The sequence below is a fragment of the Cydia fagiglandana genome, chromosome 23 (genome assembly GCF_963556715.1).
Source record: "Cydia fagiglandana chromosome 23, ilCydFagi1.1, whole genome shotgun sequence".
Taxonomy (NCBI): domain Eukaryota; kingdom Metazoa; phylum Arthropoda; class Insecta; order Lepidoptera; family Tortricidae; genus Cydia; species Cydia fagiglandana.
In genome coordinates, this window is record NC_085954.1 from 12,299,253 (window position 1) to 12,312,309 (window position 13,057).

The 13,057-nt window shown below is 39.0% G+C and overlaps 1 protein-coding gene across 8 annotated transcripts in view; it reads right to left on the reverse strand.

Moving 5' to 3' along the window:
- Nucleotides 1-13,057, reverse strand: part of LOC134675839 (hemicentin-2) — a 665,006-nt gene that overhangs the window by 17,156 nt on the left and 634,793 nt on the right. For all 8 annotated transcript variants that reach the window (XR_010099813.1, XR_010099812.1, XR_010099811.1 and 5 more), the window contains exons 8-15: nt 10,715-10,865; nt 9,875-9,986; nt 6,288-6,466; nt 5,198-5,374; nt 1,899-2,039; nt 1,330-1,438; nt 642-799; nt 95-153 (exon numbers count right to left, since the gene is read on the reverse strand). Coding sequence is in view for 5 of the 8 variants with exons in the window: in XM_063534133.1 (XP_063390203.1) it covers nt 95-153; nt 642-799; nt 1,330-1,438; nt 1,899-2,039; nt 5,198-5,374; nt 6,288-6,466; nt 9,875-9,986; nt 10,715-10,865 (1,086 nt within the window). In the remaining 3 variants the exon portion in view is untranslated. The remainder of the gene's footprint in view (nt 1-94; nt 154-641; nt 800-1,329; nt 1,439-1,898; nt 2,040-5,197; nt 5,375-6,287; nt 6,467-9,874; nt 9,987-10,714; nt 10,866-13,057) is intronic.

Genomic DNA, 13,057 nt, shown 5'->3' on the forward strand with positions numbered 1-13,057 from the left:
TCATGCTTTTATCATAAGAACAAGAAAATCAGTAAGCTCGTAAATGATGTCTATTATTAAATATTTATGAGACAGGTAAATAAATCAAACTTACTTGAGATTTGTACAAAGCTCCGCTGTAGTAGTTCATAGCGTACTTGAAGCTTGGAGGAGCTGAAAATATAAAAGATGACTAATACAGTCACAAGCTAAATAAACTAGACAATAGGACAAGTTAAGTAAATCCATGGATACATGCTCAGACTAGATTATCTGAGTAGTAAAAAAAAACGTAAAACTTACTGTAGCGAACGCAACCTTTTATTTGTATAAAATCTTTATTCCTAATGCAGTAGCTAAACGCAGCCGTCGGGCTCGGCTAGTATTCGGAAGCCTTTTCTAAAGCACCAATAGGAGCGCTCCACATACCCTGTATGTCAGCCAATTAGAGGCACCTAAATCTAAACCGCCATTTTGTACTGTTTAAATTATGCAAATCACTCTTTCATCAGCCTCCATACAATTACCACCACTTCTGTATTTAACCGTTTAGTCAAGATACCCTTGTAATCAGTACTTTGGAAAATTATATCAGTTCACAAAGAATTTAAGCTTTTTATTTGAGTCGTCGAGATCCTGACCTGCACGGCGGCTACACTTACCAAGTACATTAATGAAGGTAGTTGCAGGCGGCCCCTCGCCACCAGCGTTGAATCCGCGACACGAGAAGTTGGTCCTGTGGTCGAGACTGATTGGGTCTATGGTCCAGTTGGCGGACACTATGTCCGGGACGAGGCGACCGCCTCGGTGCCAGCGGAATCTAAGAATGGTAAAAGTGAATATTATAATTTTCATTCAATGACATTGATAAAATAATCTAAATACTTGTTTGTCTGTCTTTAACTAATAAAAGAAAATAATTAGTCAGTGCGGAAAGAGAAGAGTCGTGAAATTTATGGGATCCAATACATTCTACGACTCTTCTATTTCCGCACAGACTATCAGATAAATTACCCCATTTAGTATTTTGGTTTATTTTCTTACGTGTGATTTTGACGATCAGTCACATTTACAATTAACAGCGAATCAGAAAAACAGTAAATAAATAAAATAGAAGTAAGTAAACCAGAAATTGATTGAAGGAAAAGGACCTTAAAAACTGACAGAAGATAAGCAAGAGTAATAAATAATAAGTAAGGAAGGAAATGATTCCGCCTGAAATTCAAATATCGGGTTGAAGTACAGTCGGGTTTCTACAGGATAAATGTTATTTAATGGCATTTATGGTTCTGTGGCCAATTCTTCAACAAATTTCACTTACGGAAGGATTAAAGTAAAAATAATTAATACCTCTGAGCTTCAGGTCTGCCTTTCTCTTCGATGCTGCACGTCAGGATGAGGGATTTCTGTTTGACCACTCGCCACGGGGAGTACACCAGCTTCGCTGGCCCAGGGGGATCTGTAAACATTTCCAAAAATTTTTTGAATCGATCATCAACAAAAACAAAAAAGTAGTTTATTACACGTCTAGCGCAGAAGAATTATTTTTGCCTTTGATTTAGTACTTCTTATTCTTACAAGCTAAACATTTAGCTTTTCAACTTTTCGAAAGTACATTTTACGCAGAATTACTTTGGGTATATCAAGGTTTGAGGTCGTGTTAGTTTTTTACTAGTATTGGTATATTTTTTTACTTAGTTTTTTTAGTGGTGACGATGTTTGAGTACCAGTGGTATTGTTTTCTTTTTTCTTTACTTTCTTTAGCTAAGCAAAAACGTAATCTACTTTTTATTAAATTTGATCAAAATTTTGCTAAGTAAAGTTTAAGAGAAATTACACAACACAATATCATATTGTTATAGAAATAAATAAATGAAAAATGAATGAATGATTGATTGTTTGGTTGGTTTTATACTCACAATTGACAACCAACTCGGTCTGCGGACTCCTTTCTCCTTCTCCCGCGGCGTTCTTGCCCTGACAGGAGTAGTTGCCATGGAAACTTCTCGTCGTGTCCTGGAGGAGCAGCATTGAGGGATCCACTTCATCACACAGGGCCGCTGGAAAGGAAGGTTGTTTAAAAATCGGTGGTATTGAGTTAGTATTAGTACAGATCTTTGAATTGTAAATTATTTAATACTAGCTTTTGCCCGCGACCTCGTCTGCGTGGAATTAGTGACAGCATCTAAGGTATAGCGCCTGGATAATGCTCATAGCAATCATTCAATTCGCGCAATGCTTACTTCAATTATTAGGCAATGCATTAACTCTTTCAATTCCACCCCCTTTGCATTATCTTCAGGGATGACTTCCGACATAAAAACTATCCTGTGTCCCCGGGACTGAAACTATCTTCTATGCCAAATTTAAACTAAATTCGTTCAGCAGTTAAAGCGTGAAGAGGTAACAGACAGACAGACACAATTTCGCATTTATAAATATTACTAGCTGTGCCCGCGGCTCCGCCCGCGTGGAATTCGGTCTGTTCTATTTCTCTCCCTCTCCCCTGGAGGCGGAACTTGAAGTAAAGTTGACAGATGGATATGCTAGAGGACTGTAGTCCAGATAAAATATTTAACAATTAGGTACCACTAATTAAAACTACACTCCAAAATCAATAGCTTTTTGCGCCCTTATACAAATTTTACACGTGATTTAAACGACAGAGTAGTAGGTGTATATCGGACGATACAGTAAAGTATACGCGCGCGAGCAAAAGCGAAGCGGCTTGCCTGGCTAAAGCGCCACTCACCGTGGTCTTCTTCAGACTCCTGAGGAAAACCACGTGCTCTTTGTAACCTCAATGCGTTGCGAGACTTTCGCGAATCATTCGATTTTTTTGGGGAAGGCATGGTAATGCGTATAAAATTCGAGTCCCAAATCGTTTGACTTCGCAAACGACCAATGCCGGATTAAGATATGTATTTTGATGCCCTATGCATTTCTAGACCATGGTGCCCCCCTCCCTAGGGTCGTCAAGATTATATTGAAATTTTTTTTGGTCAATTGAGTGACGTTCATTGCCGCTTTAGAACTGGATATGGAAATCAGTCACATCATTTTATCACGAAAATTGACAGTCCTGCAGCAATAACGTTGCAACAGAGTAATGCTGCTGCAGTCGCCACCTGAATATCACCTTTATCATATCTAATTTTTTTCGATATAAATACGCAATTTAATAGACAATGGTCATTTTTACTTTTAGTATGGAAATCAGTCACATCATTTTTGCACAAAAATTGACAGTGCTGCAACAGTAACGTTGAAACACAGTAATGCTGCTGCAGTTGCCACCCGAATACATATTTAAGAATGTGATTGAAAACGCGAGCGAAGCGAGCGCGAAAATTTTTCGATATAAAAACGCAATTTGATAGACAGTTGTACGTTTTTACTTTTAGTATAGAAATCAGACACATCATTTTATCACGAAAATTGACAGTACTGCAGCAGTAACGTTGCAACAGAGTACTATTTTCGATGTAAAAAACGCAATTTGATAGACAGTTGCACATTTTTACTTTTAGTCCCAACCAGGCGCGAATCCAGGATTTCATACAGAGAATTGATGTGACAGTTTTCTATCAGCCTAGCTTGGCATAGGGCTCGATATTTAAGGGTCTCAGCGACGTTGTTTTCATACAGAAAAGATGCAAGAAAGCAGAGCCTGGAATTGACCAAGTGAATTGTATTGGCGAAATGTGAGCAAGGCAGAAGGCCCAGCTGCGAAAGAGGAAAGCTTGGATTTGGATCCACGCCCAAGTGTAATTAAGGCAGAAGATCAACTTTGCCGTAAGGGAGAATGCCTTGCATAAGACCTGACGCCGAACTGCAAAAGAGTGGCTTGAAATCGAATCTATGCATGTAATCACGACTCTTCTACTGCTCGCTCTTTGGCTTCACTCGAAAGCGCTTGATAGGATGCTTTTAGTTTTCGGCTTTCGCGGGGCCCCTGAGACCTAACTGCCAAAGTGTTATCACTTTGACAGGATCGCGGCTAAGTAGCAACTCGCCTTGGCCGACAAATCTGCCGTGCAAGAGAGCAAAATTCGCTATAAAATCGGTAACCTATGTCGAAAAAATCGGCTGGCCGCAAGCCCGCAAGCAAGATTCTTTCCATGACTTTAAGGGCGTCCGCGTAAGGTCAAATCGAATGCCTACGTTGGAAATTTTCATACGTACCCTCACTCTCTTACTTTTAGTATGGAAATCAGTCACATCATTTTATGACGAAAATTGACAGTAACGTTGCAACAGAGTAATGCTGCTGCAGTTGCCAACCGAATATCACCTTTATCATATCATAGAATGGTGAAAACGCGAGCGAAGCGAGCGCGAAAATTTTTCGATATAAAAAACGCCATTTGTTAGACAGTTGTACACTTTTAGGGTTTTCCGTACCCAAAAGGTAAAACGGGACCCTATTACTAATACTTCGCTGTCCGTCCGTCCGTCTGTCACCAGGCTGTATCTCACGAACCGTGATAGCTAGACAGTAGAAATTTTCACAGATGATGTATGTCTGTTGCCGCTATAACAACAAATACTAAAAACTGAATAAAATAAAGATTTAAGTGGGGCTCCCATACAACAAACGTGATTTTAGACCGTAGTTAAGCAACGTCGGGCGGGGTCAAGTACATACTTGGATGGGGGACCGTTTTATTTTTGCCTGTTTTTGCATTATGGTACGGAACCCTTCGTGCGCGAGTCCGACTCGCACTTGCCCGGTTTTTTTACTTTTAGTTCCAACCAGGCGCGAAAAAGTTTGCCCCTCCTTCCTAAGTAGCGCCATAAGATTCAGGGGCAAACTTAAATCAAGCGAGTATTGTGGCTACCCCCCCCTTATATCGGTTGAATTTTTATAGCCTATAACCTGGCCGGAGATTTTCTCGACAGATTAGTAAAGTTTTCATCAAAATCCGTTCAGCCGTTTTCACGTGATGCGCGTTCAAATAAACAGACAAACAGATAAACAGATAAACAGATAAACAGACAAACAGACAAAAATTCTAAAAACTGTTGGAACGTGTTCTGTTATCGATTCTAAGTATCCCCAGCCAACTTTTTTTCAAATATCTTCCATGTACAGACTTTCGACCGTCTACAGCTTTATTATATGTATAGATTAATATGGATATAGAAAGGTTCTTTTACGTAGATACCTAACATAACATTACGACAAAAGTTCAAAATTTTCAACAATGAATCTTACGATCAGTTCCATTGCACTCCGGAAGCTTCTTCAGCACCTCATTATCCAGATACCAGGTGACCTCGTCCAGGGTCCTCGGGTTCCCGTCGATGGCCTCGCATATCAGCGTCACGTTCTTATGGTCCAGCTCGTTAATAGGGCTGGGGTCCGACATTACTAGACGAACTGTGGGTTTGTCTGGAATTGGGATAATTTTGATTAGTCTTTCATACGTCAAATATCGTTTACCGAAAATGAAATGAGTGGGGTGAGAAACAAAAGTGACGTAAAAGTCTAATCTCAGATGAAGTAGGTAATTCTTATATTCATAAAAACTTATATTCATATCATATTCTTTATTTGTATTGATCAAGAATCACAGATGCGTAATTTACAAAATAATAAAATAAAAATAATAAATTTTTTGAGGCTTCGACATTAGTTAATGATAATGATATAGTAGGTGGTTGGATCAAGGGACAGATGCAGAAGGCGGTGATCTTGGACACGGCGCGGATAGTACGTCGGTTCCTCTCTCTGCAGCCCTGACCACCGGTAGCTTGGGCCTTGCCCCGCTGCTGGCGGCACCCTAGGTTAGGTTTTTTATAATGTGTTTATATGTATTTTTATTGTTTTGTAAGTGTTTTTATATTTTACTTTTATATTCATATTATAAAAATACCTAACCTAAGACGATAAATAAATAAAGATGATATAGTAATAATTAATAATGATAATGCGTCACTTACAAAGCAGAATAATATCGTAAGCTTTGCAACTAATGCCGTTATCGACGTTTATATAAATTTAATAAATAAATAAATATTAGGGGACATCTTACACAGATCAATCTAGCTCCAATCTAAGCAAAGCTTGTACTATACGACGATATACATACTTATACCTTAACACCCATGACTCAGGAACAAATATTTGTTTTCATCATACAAATAACTGTCCTAACCGGGATCCGAACCGGCACCATATCGGTTTTACAGGCAGGATCACTACCCACTATGCCAGAACGGTCGTCAAAACATAAATATACATAAAAAGGTGACGTTAACCTATTATATTATTATATTATAAAAAATGATGGTGCAATACTCACACAAAACATTAACGTCGATAGCGTTGTCACTAGTGCTGTTTCCAACGTCATTTTTGAGCTGACAGGTATAGTTGCCACTGTCACTCCCAGTGACGTTGTGGATGATGAGCGCTGGTTGGTTGACGTTGCCGCCCTGGTAGTGGGAGGAGTCCACGTCGATCTTTTCGTCATCCTTGTACCTGGAAATAGTTTTAAATATATAAAGAAAGTGCATAAGGAATATGCTTGCTTATCCATATGTTTAAAATTTAAATAAGTGGTATTACTGTTTGGATAATCGTTAGTACGACTAACAATATTGGCTAACATTAAAATTTCGACGGGAAAACGACATCTTTTTTTATGTAGATAGTGTTTAAAAAAAATACATCTTTACGATTAGAGTTTATTTTTCTCAACTTAAATCTGCAATCGGCTGTTCTAGCCATAATCAGATGGTTTGTTTTTTTTTTAGTTGCTATTTAGGGTGGTGTTCCACTGAGTACCATCACCAGTTTACGTGGGGGCTTATTGTCTCTGGTCTAGCCCTAGGATGTGCCATCTTTTTAGCCTTGGTATGTAGTCTTGTGCGTTTAACAGGTTTCTGGTTAATTCTATAATAATAATAACAGTTAGAGTTAGATCAAGAAAAGTCTGCAATGATTTTGATAGCACACGCAGTGCAAGGGTTATTTATATCAGTCGCGTGGTACCGGGTCACTCAGTTGTTTACATCAAGTGATTGTTACTGCCATGGGGCCTCCTCTAAGACCTAGGAATGCTAAATTGTGTTCTGGATGTCAAAATTCCATCGCAAGAGGCTCAGAAAACAACATAGTCACCTGCAAAATTACGGGATGTGGGAAATTATATCGTAATCTTTGTATTAGTGCGGCTACACTTTCCCCAGCACAACTAACAACCTGGGCATGCCCGGACTGCAGGGCCACCGTAAAACGAGGTGGCGATAACTCCTCCACGCCGGTACGCGCTTCACCATCAGTAGAGAATATTACTCTTCCTACAAATTCTACAAAAGCGGGACAGCCTCTGCCGGACGGTGAGCCGGTGCACTCAGAAATTGCAGAACTAACCGCTGAAATAAAGCACCTTCGCAGTGATTTTTCGGCAATGAAAACCCAGATAGAGGAAGTCTTGTCATCTATTCGAATTTGCAATCAACGATTGGACACCGTTACGATTCAAGTAAGTAAATGTGAAGACAGAATAAAAACACTAGAGCAATGCCAAAGTGAAAATGTTTACTTAAAAGACACTGTCACCGAGCTAAAGGAGCGGTTAAACGCGCAGTCGCAATCAGCCCTGCGGACTGAGTTGGAAGTTATTGGGTGCCCCGAAAAAAACAATGAGAACCTGCAGCACATTGTTTGCATAGTTGCTACTAAAATTGGAATCAAGCTGACGGAATATGATGTGGACGGTGTATGGAGGGCAGGGCCTCGTCCGGCGGGCCTAAGCAGTGCGTCCGCAGCCGTTGAAAACCTGCAATCAACGTTAGACGGTGAAAAGGGCCCTCAAAGTGAAATCAACAACCCATCTGTTTCTCCTGTTTCACGCTATAGCGGCCGTAACACTCCACGGGCTATAGTGGTGCGCTTTACCAGGAGGAAATCCAGAGACGAGTTCCTGAAGGCTGCAAAATCTCGACGTCTTGACACCGCTGATGTTGCTCCAGATGCTCCCCCACACAAAATCTACGTTAATGAGCGTCTGACGCGTGAAAATCGACTGTTATTTCGTAGCGCCAGAACATTTGCGAGCGCTAATAACTACAAGCATTGCTGGGTTCATAATGGTTCAATTTTTATCAGGAAACGTGATGCTAATAATGGAAGTCCAGCCATCCGCATCCACTCCGAGGAAGCCCTCTACCGGCTATTACCACCTGCAGAGGCCAATACACCCGTCGACTAGTTACAAAATAGCTAATGTTCCCTTTTCCCTCTGTGGTGTTAATAACTGTAATGTAGAGATTAATAGCTTTAAGATTAGTATAAGCTTAGATTATGTCATACTATACAAAAAAAACACATATTACAAAAATACTCATAACAGTGCGCTTAAATTAAAAAATACAGATGATTATATGAGTCTCAGGTTTTCTATTTTACCTAGTGTGGCTACTACCTGTCCCCAGTATAACAAAGCATATTTTCCAAATATATATCCGTGGTTCCCTTAAATATTTTACAGGATATTGATGGAACATTTAATGTGAAATGCCACACTATATCTCAACCTGAAAAATGTCGAAATATATTATCAAAATATACAATTAAAATTCTTAATGTAAATATAAGAAGTGTCAATAAGAATTTTGACAACTTTCTTGTCTTATGGGAAAGGTTAGCCATTAAATTTGATGTTATTGTATTTACTGAATGCTGGATCAATGAGAACTCAACCATTAATCATTTGCAGGGTTACACATCGTTTAATTCAAAAAAATACATAAATCGATCCGGAGGAGTTATTGCATACGTAAATGACAAATGGAATCCTCAGTTTTCGGAACTTGATATAGATGATGCCAATTGTATTCTAGTTGAAATTCCAAATTGCTTTAAAGTAGTTGCAATTTACAGGTCACCCAGTTTTTATAATCCCGATGCGTTCATTTCCTCGCTCGATTTGGCTCTTGGAGCAATCCCCTCTGGCCCCTGTCTAATTGTCACTGGAGATTTAAACATAGATATCTTGGACAGTAATGATACTGGTTCTCATGCTGGAGACTATCTCTGCGTCCTCGCGGAATCCGGTCTTATTTCGTGTATCAACTCTGTAACACACAGTAAATCTTGTCTGGACCATATTTTTGTATCGAACAATTGCCCGTCAGAATCAGTAGTATGCTCTTCAGATCTTACAGACCATGACATCACCATGGCCGGTGTCACTCTCCAGTCACATAAACCAGGTAAGCAGACCCGTACTAAAACAAAAATTGATTTCTGTTCACTGAAGGACGAATTGAAGACCGTCGATTGGACACGGGTCACAGACTGCTCTAACGTTGATCGTGCCGTGGAGATTTTCTCCAATATAGTTAGTCCAAAATGCCCTTTCTAAACACTTTAAAACAGTAAAAATAAAACGGTCGGTTCACATTATTCAACCTTGGATGACTCCAGGATTGTTGAGATGCTCTAGACATAGGGACAAATTACACCAGGAGGTACGTAAAGATCCCAATAATGCAACTAAAAAGCTAATATACTCGCGTTACAGAAATTATTACATTACTCTTTTAAGAAATTTAAAATCAGAATATGACAGTAAAGAGTTGAAACAAAATAAGGACGCGCCGAAAAAGCTCTGGAGCACGATAAAGCGGATAACCCACAAGGCTCCTCCCGTGTCTTCAGCTGATAACTTATTAAAAACTAAACCATCAATTAAAGAGTCTGTAGATCATTGCAATGCTTATTTTTCCTCTGTGGGATCAAATCTGGCCAGCTCTATACTGTCAAAAATCAATGAAAGTGAAAAATCGTTAGCACTCAAGGTACAAGACAATTTCAATGGAAATGCGTACTCCAATTCCGCCTGCCTTATAAAGACCTACAGATGCAGAAATAAGAACTTACCATGCAACGTCTATGAGGAGTGAGGGGTTGCTCTCATACTCGCACTTGAGGAGGATCTTCGTATCCTGCAGAACGGTGAAGTTGGGGGGATTCACGTGGACTATTGGACGATCTGAAATAGAAGATGATGTTGTTAGTAGAATGACAAGTAGCTACTATTTCGTAAAGAACTAATGTTGGGCGAGGAGATCCTAGTCTCCTCCTTATCTCAAAGAGCGCTTCAAGTATCTCTCTTCTATCACATGTTCGCAGATTGGTATTCTTGCTCCTTCCTCATCTACTAAATTTTATAACAACTCTTTTACTTTCGGGACTTTGCGGTTGTGGACTTTGCCAGTAGAAATAATATTAACTAAATCTCTTCCAACTTTCAAAAACGTATTTAACTGATTTGCAAGACCGAAGTGATCCCATAAGTGTTCCGTAAACAAAGTTTTGTACGGAACACTAAAAATCAGGTGAAACTTCTCTGTCTTGCCTTAAGTTACCATTTTATATACTATAATATATGCTGCATTTTATATAAGTACTGTGCATGAATTGAAGTATCATCTTTTTTCACAGCGTAGAGCAAGGGCATTTAATCAGTAGGTACATAGTGTGTTTCTGCTTCTTATAGTCACATCGCATACTTCCAAACTAAGCCATTTAATCAAGAAATTTAGCAACAAAATCTTTTGTACTTGACACTAAAGGTGACCGTCCATTTCCAACGACAGCTGCTGCACTACTGTTCATTTTACTATGGAAATTGACAATGACAGCGACGCGTTCAGTACCGGTAGTGCAGCTGCGGTTAGAAATGGAATGTTACCATAAAGCAAGTAAAAGGCTACGTACACCAAACCTCCATCTCCTTAGTCCTAACGAGCGGCTCCTCACTGATTATCTTGTTAACTTCATTCTCGCTTTTGCACGTGAATTTCCGTCCGTTTTCGAACCGCGTCACCGTGAACGTGAGATTCGCCATCGTTTCGTATGTCGAGTCGCTCTGGAATTAAAAATGGTTGATTTAATCTATTGTTAATATTTAACAAACCATGGAAGGGAGTAAGGTGGTGGTACTGGTGCTCGACGCGGTCCCAGTACATTTCATCTTGAAACTTAAGTCATTGTCAATGAAGGTGTCTTGTATTGGGCATTAGCATGTCGAGCATTAGTACCACCACCTTACATAGGCCATTATTTATTCTGTGATATAGGGTTGTAAAACAATTCACATTAGCTACCATACGTAGGGTGCCAAACATTGCTTGGACAAGCCTAAGCAATTTTGGTCGGATTTTTTATTGGGGAACTTTTTTTTATACGGCCAATTTGTGGCACACAAGTTCTATGGTCAGCTCCTCAAGCTGATAGCTATAATAAGAATTAGTGACTAAAATGGGGAACATAATCCTTTAAAGTCTCTGGAGCCGCCATTAACAGGCGTTCCCCTCTGTCGAAAATAGGCGGCCAATGGTCAACCTCATGTCAACCATATGTATGGACTGACGTTTATCTGACATGACGTACCTATACATTTGATGTGCCCCTCCCCCGCAAAAAACGGCAGACTATTTTGTACCGAAAATTATAGACATGGCGTCTCCGTTGGTTATATCCTCCAAGTTTAAAGTGTCTTCCTGAGCACCAGACAATAATATTTCTGTCAATAATATTTGGACTATTTTTGTACTTTATTAAACGATGTCAAAGATTACAATACAATTCAATGCAAATCCACTACTAGACTAGACACCTTAGACTAGATACCTTTAATCCCAAATACCAAAAATTCACTCGGTACTGATAGATTTTAGCTCTTTCCAATATTGGAATTTAAACTTTTCAATATTTCATTTCAGCTCTTTTAGTCTCTTTTAGTTTTTGGTTTTAGTTTTTTAAGATATCTTGATATAATTACTCAAACGGTTCTTCTCTGATGTAATTAATAATGGAACCAGTCTTTTCGTTAAATTAAATTTTGACGGTCTGACGTAGTTGAATAATACAAGTAGCTATAGCTACACATAGGCAGATATTAGGTATAAAAACCTGACGTGAACAATCTTATAAAAAAATCATACGATTAACGCACCATTTTGCTTCAAAAAAACCTCTCCCCTATATCACTTTAATTTTTCATCAACCTAAATCGCTTTCACAACTTCGACCTTCCAATAAAACTTGGCAGATTTTTCCGTAAATTTATTACTTTACGTAAGAGGGTGTAATAGGCAGTGATAGGTCCAAGGGCGCAGTAAAATTTTAATTTCTCCCCTTGGGGGTGAACTGACAGTGTCTTTGAGAGTTAGAGCGAAGAGCTAAAGTATGTGGATGGGGCAAGTTGGAAGTTTGATAATATTTTGAGGGTACCTAATGGGATTTGGAAATTTGAGAGCGTTTGGGTTAGTTTTAATCTGGCGTGAAAGTTTATGCTTTATCAGATTCAGATCGAGGTTTTTCTATTTCACAACAAATGTAGAGTGACGGTACTTACAAATCGTCGGGTGACAAGCAAAAGTCACTAAGTACTATCAAAAAATTTAAGTAACAATGCACTTTATTACACTTGTAACACGGTTTATTGTCCAATAATTTCAATGGTGTTAGTTAATGACTTTTGCTTCTCACTCGATGAAATTACATTATGCTATGGCAATACCTATCAACCCTAGTCTGTAGGTACAATAGGTACATTTGTAAATTTCTATAATATTACTTTTTACGTTTATATTTTTTATTATATAAATAAATTATATATCATAATATAAATGAATTTAAAACAAATAAATAAATTACTTACTGACGCTTCAAATATCGATGGACAGACCCTTTAATTTGGAATCATGTAATCATCTCAAACATTTTGATACAAATTGGCCTAATTCCTAAATGTTTGTGCTACCTAGGGTACCTGCCACTAGTCACTACATAGTAATTAGCCACTCTTAAGGGGCCCACTTATTAACAGTCCGCCGGACGGTATCGGCCTGTCAGTTAGAACAAAATTTTGACAGTTCCGAACAACTGACAGGCCGATACCGTCCGGCGGACTGTTAATCAGTGGGCCCCTTTAACAACAAGGCTTTAATTGGCTTGTTTCTTTCTGATTTGTTCGGAGTGGCCAATTACTATGTAGTCGCCAATAACTACCTAATAGCAGTCACCCTACCTGTAGTAAAATATCATATATATATT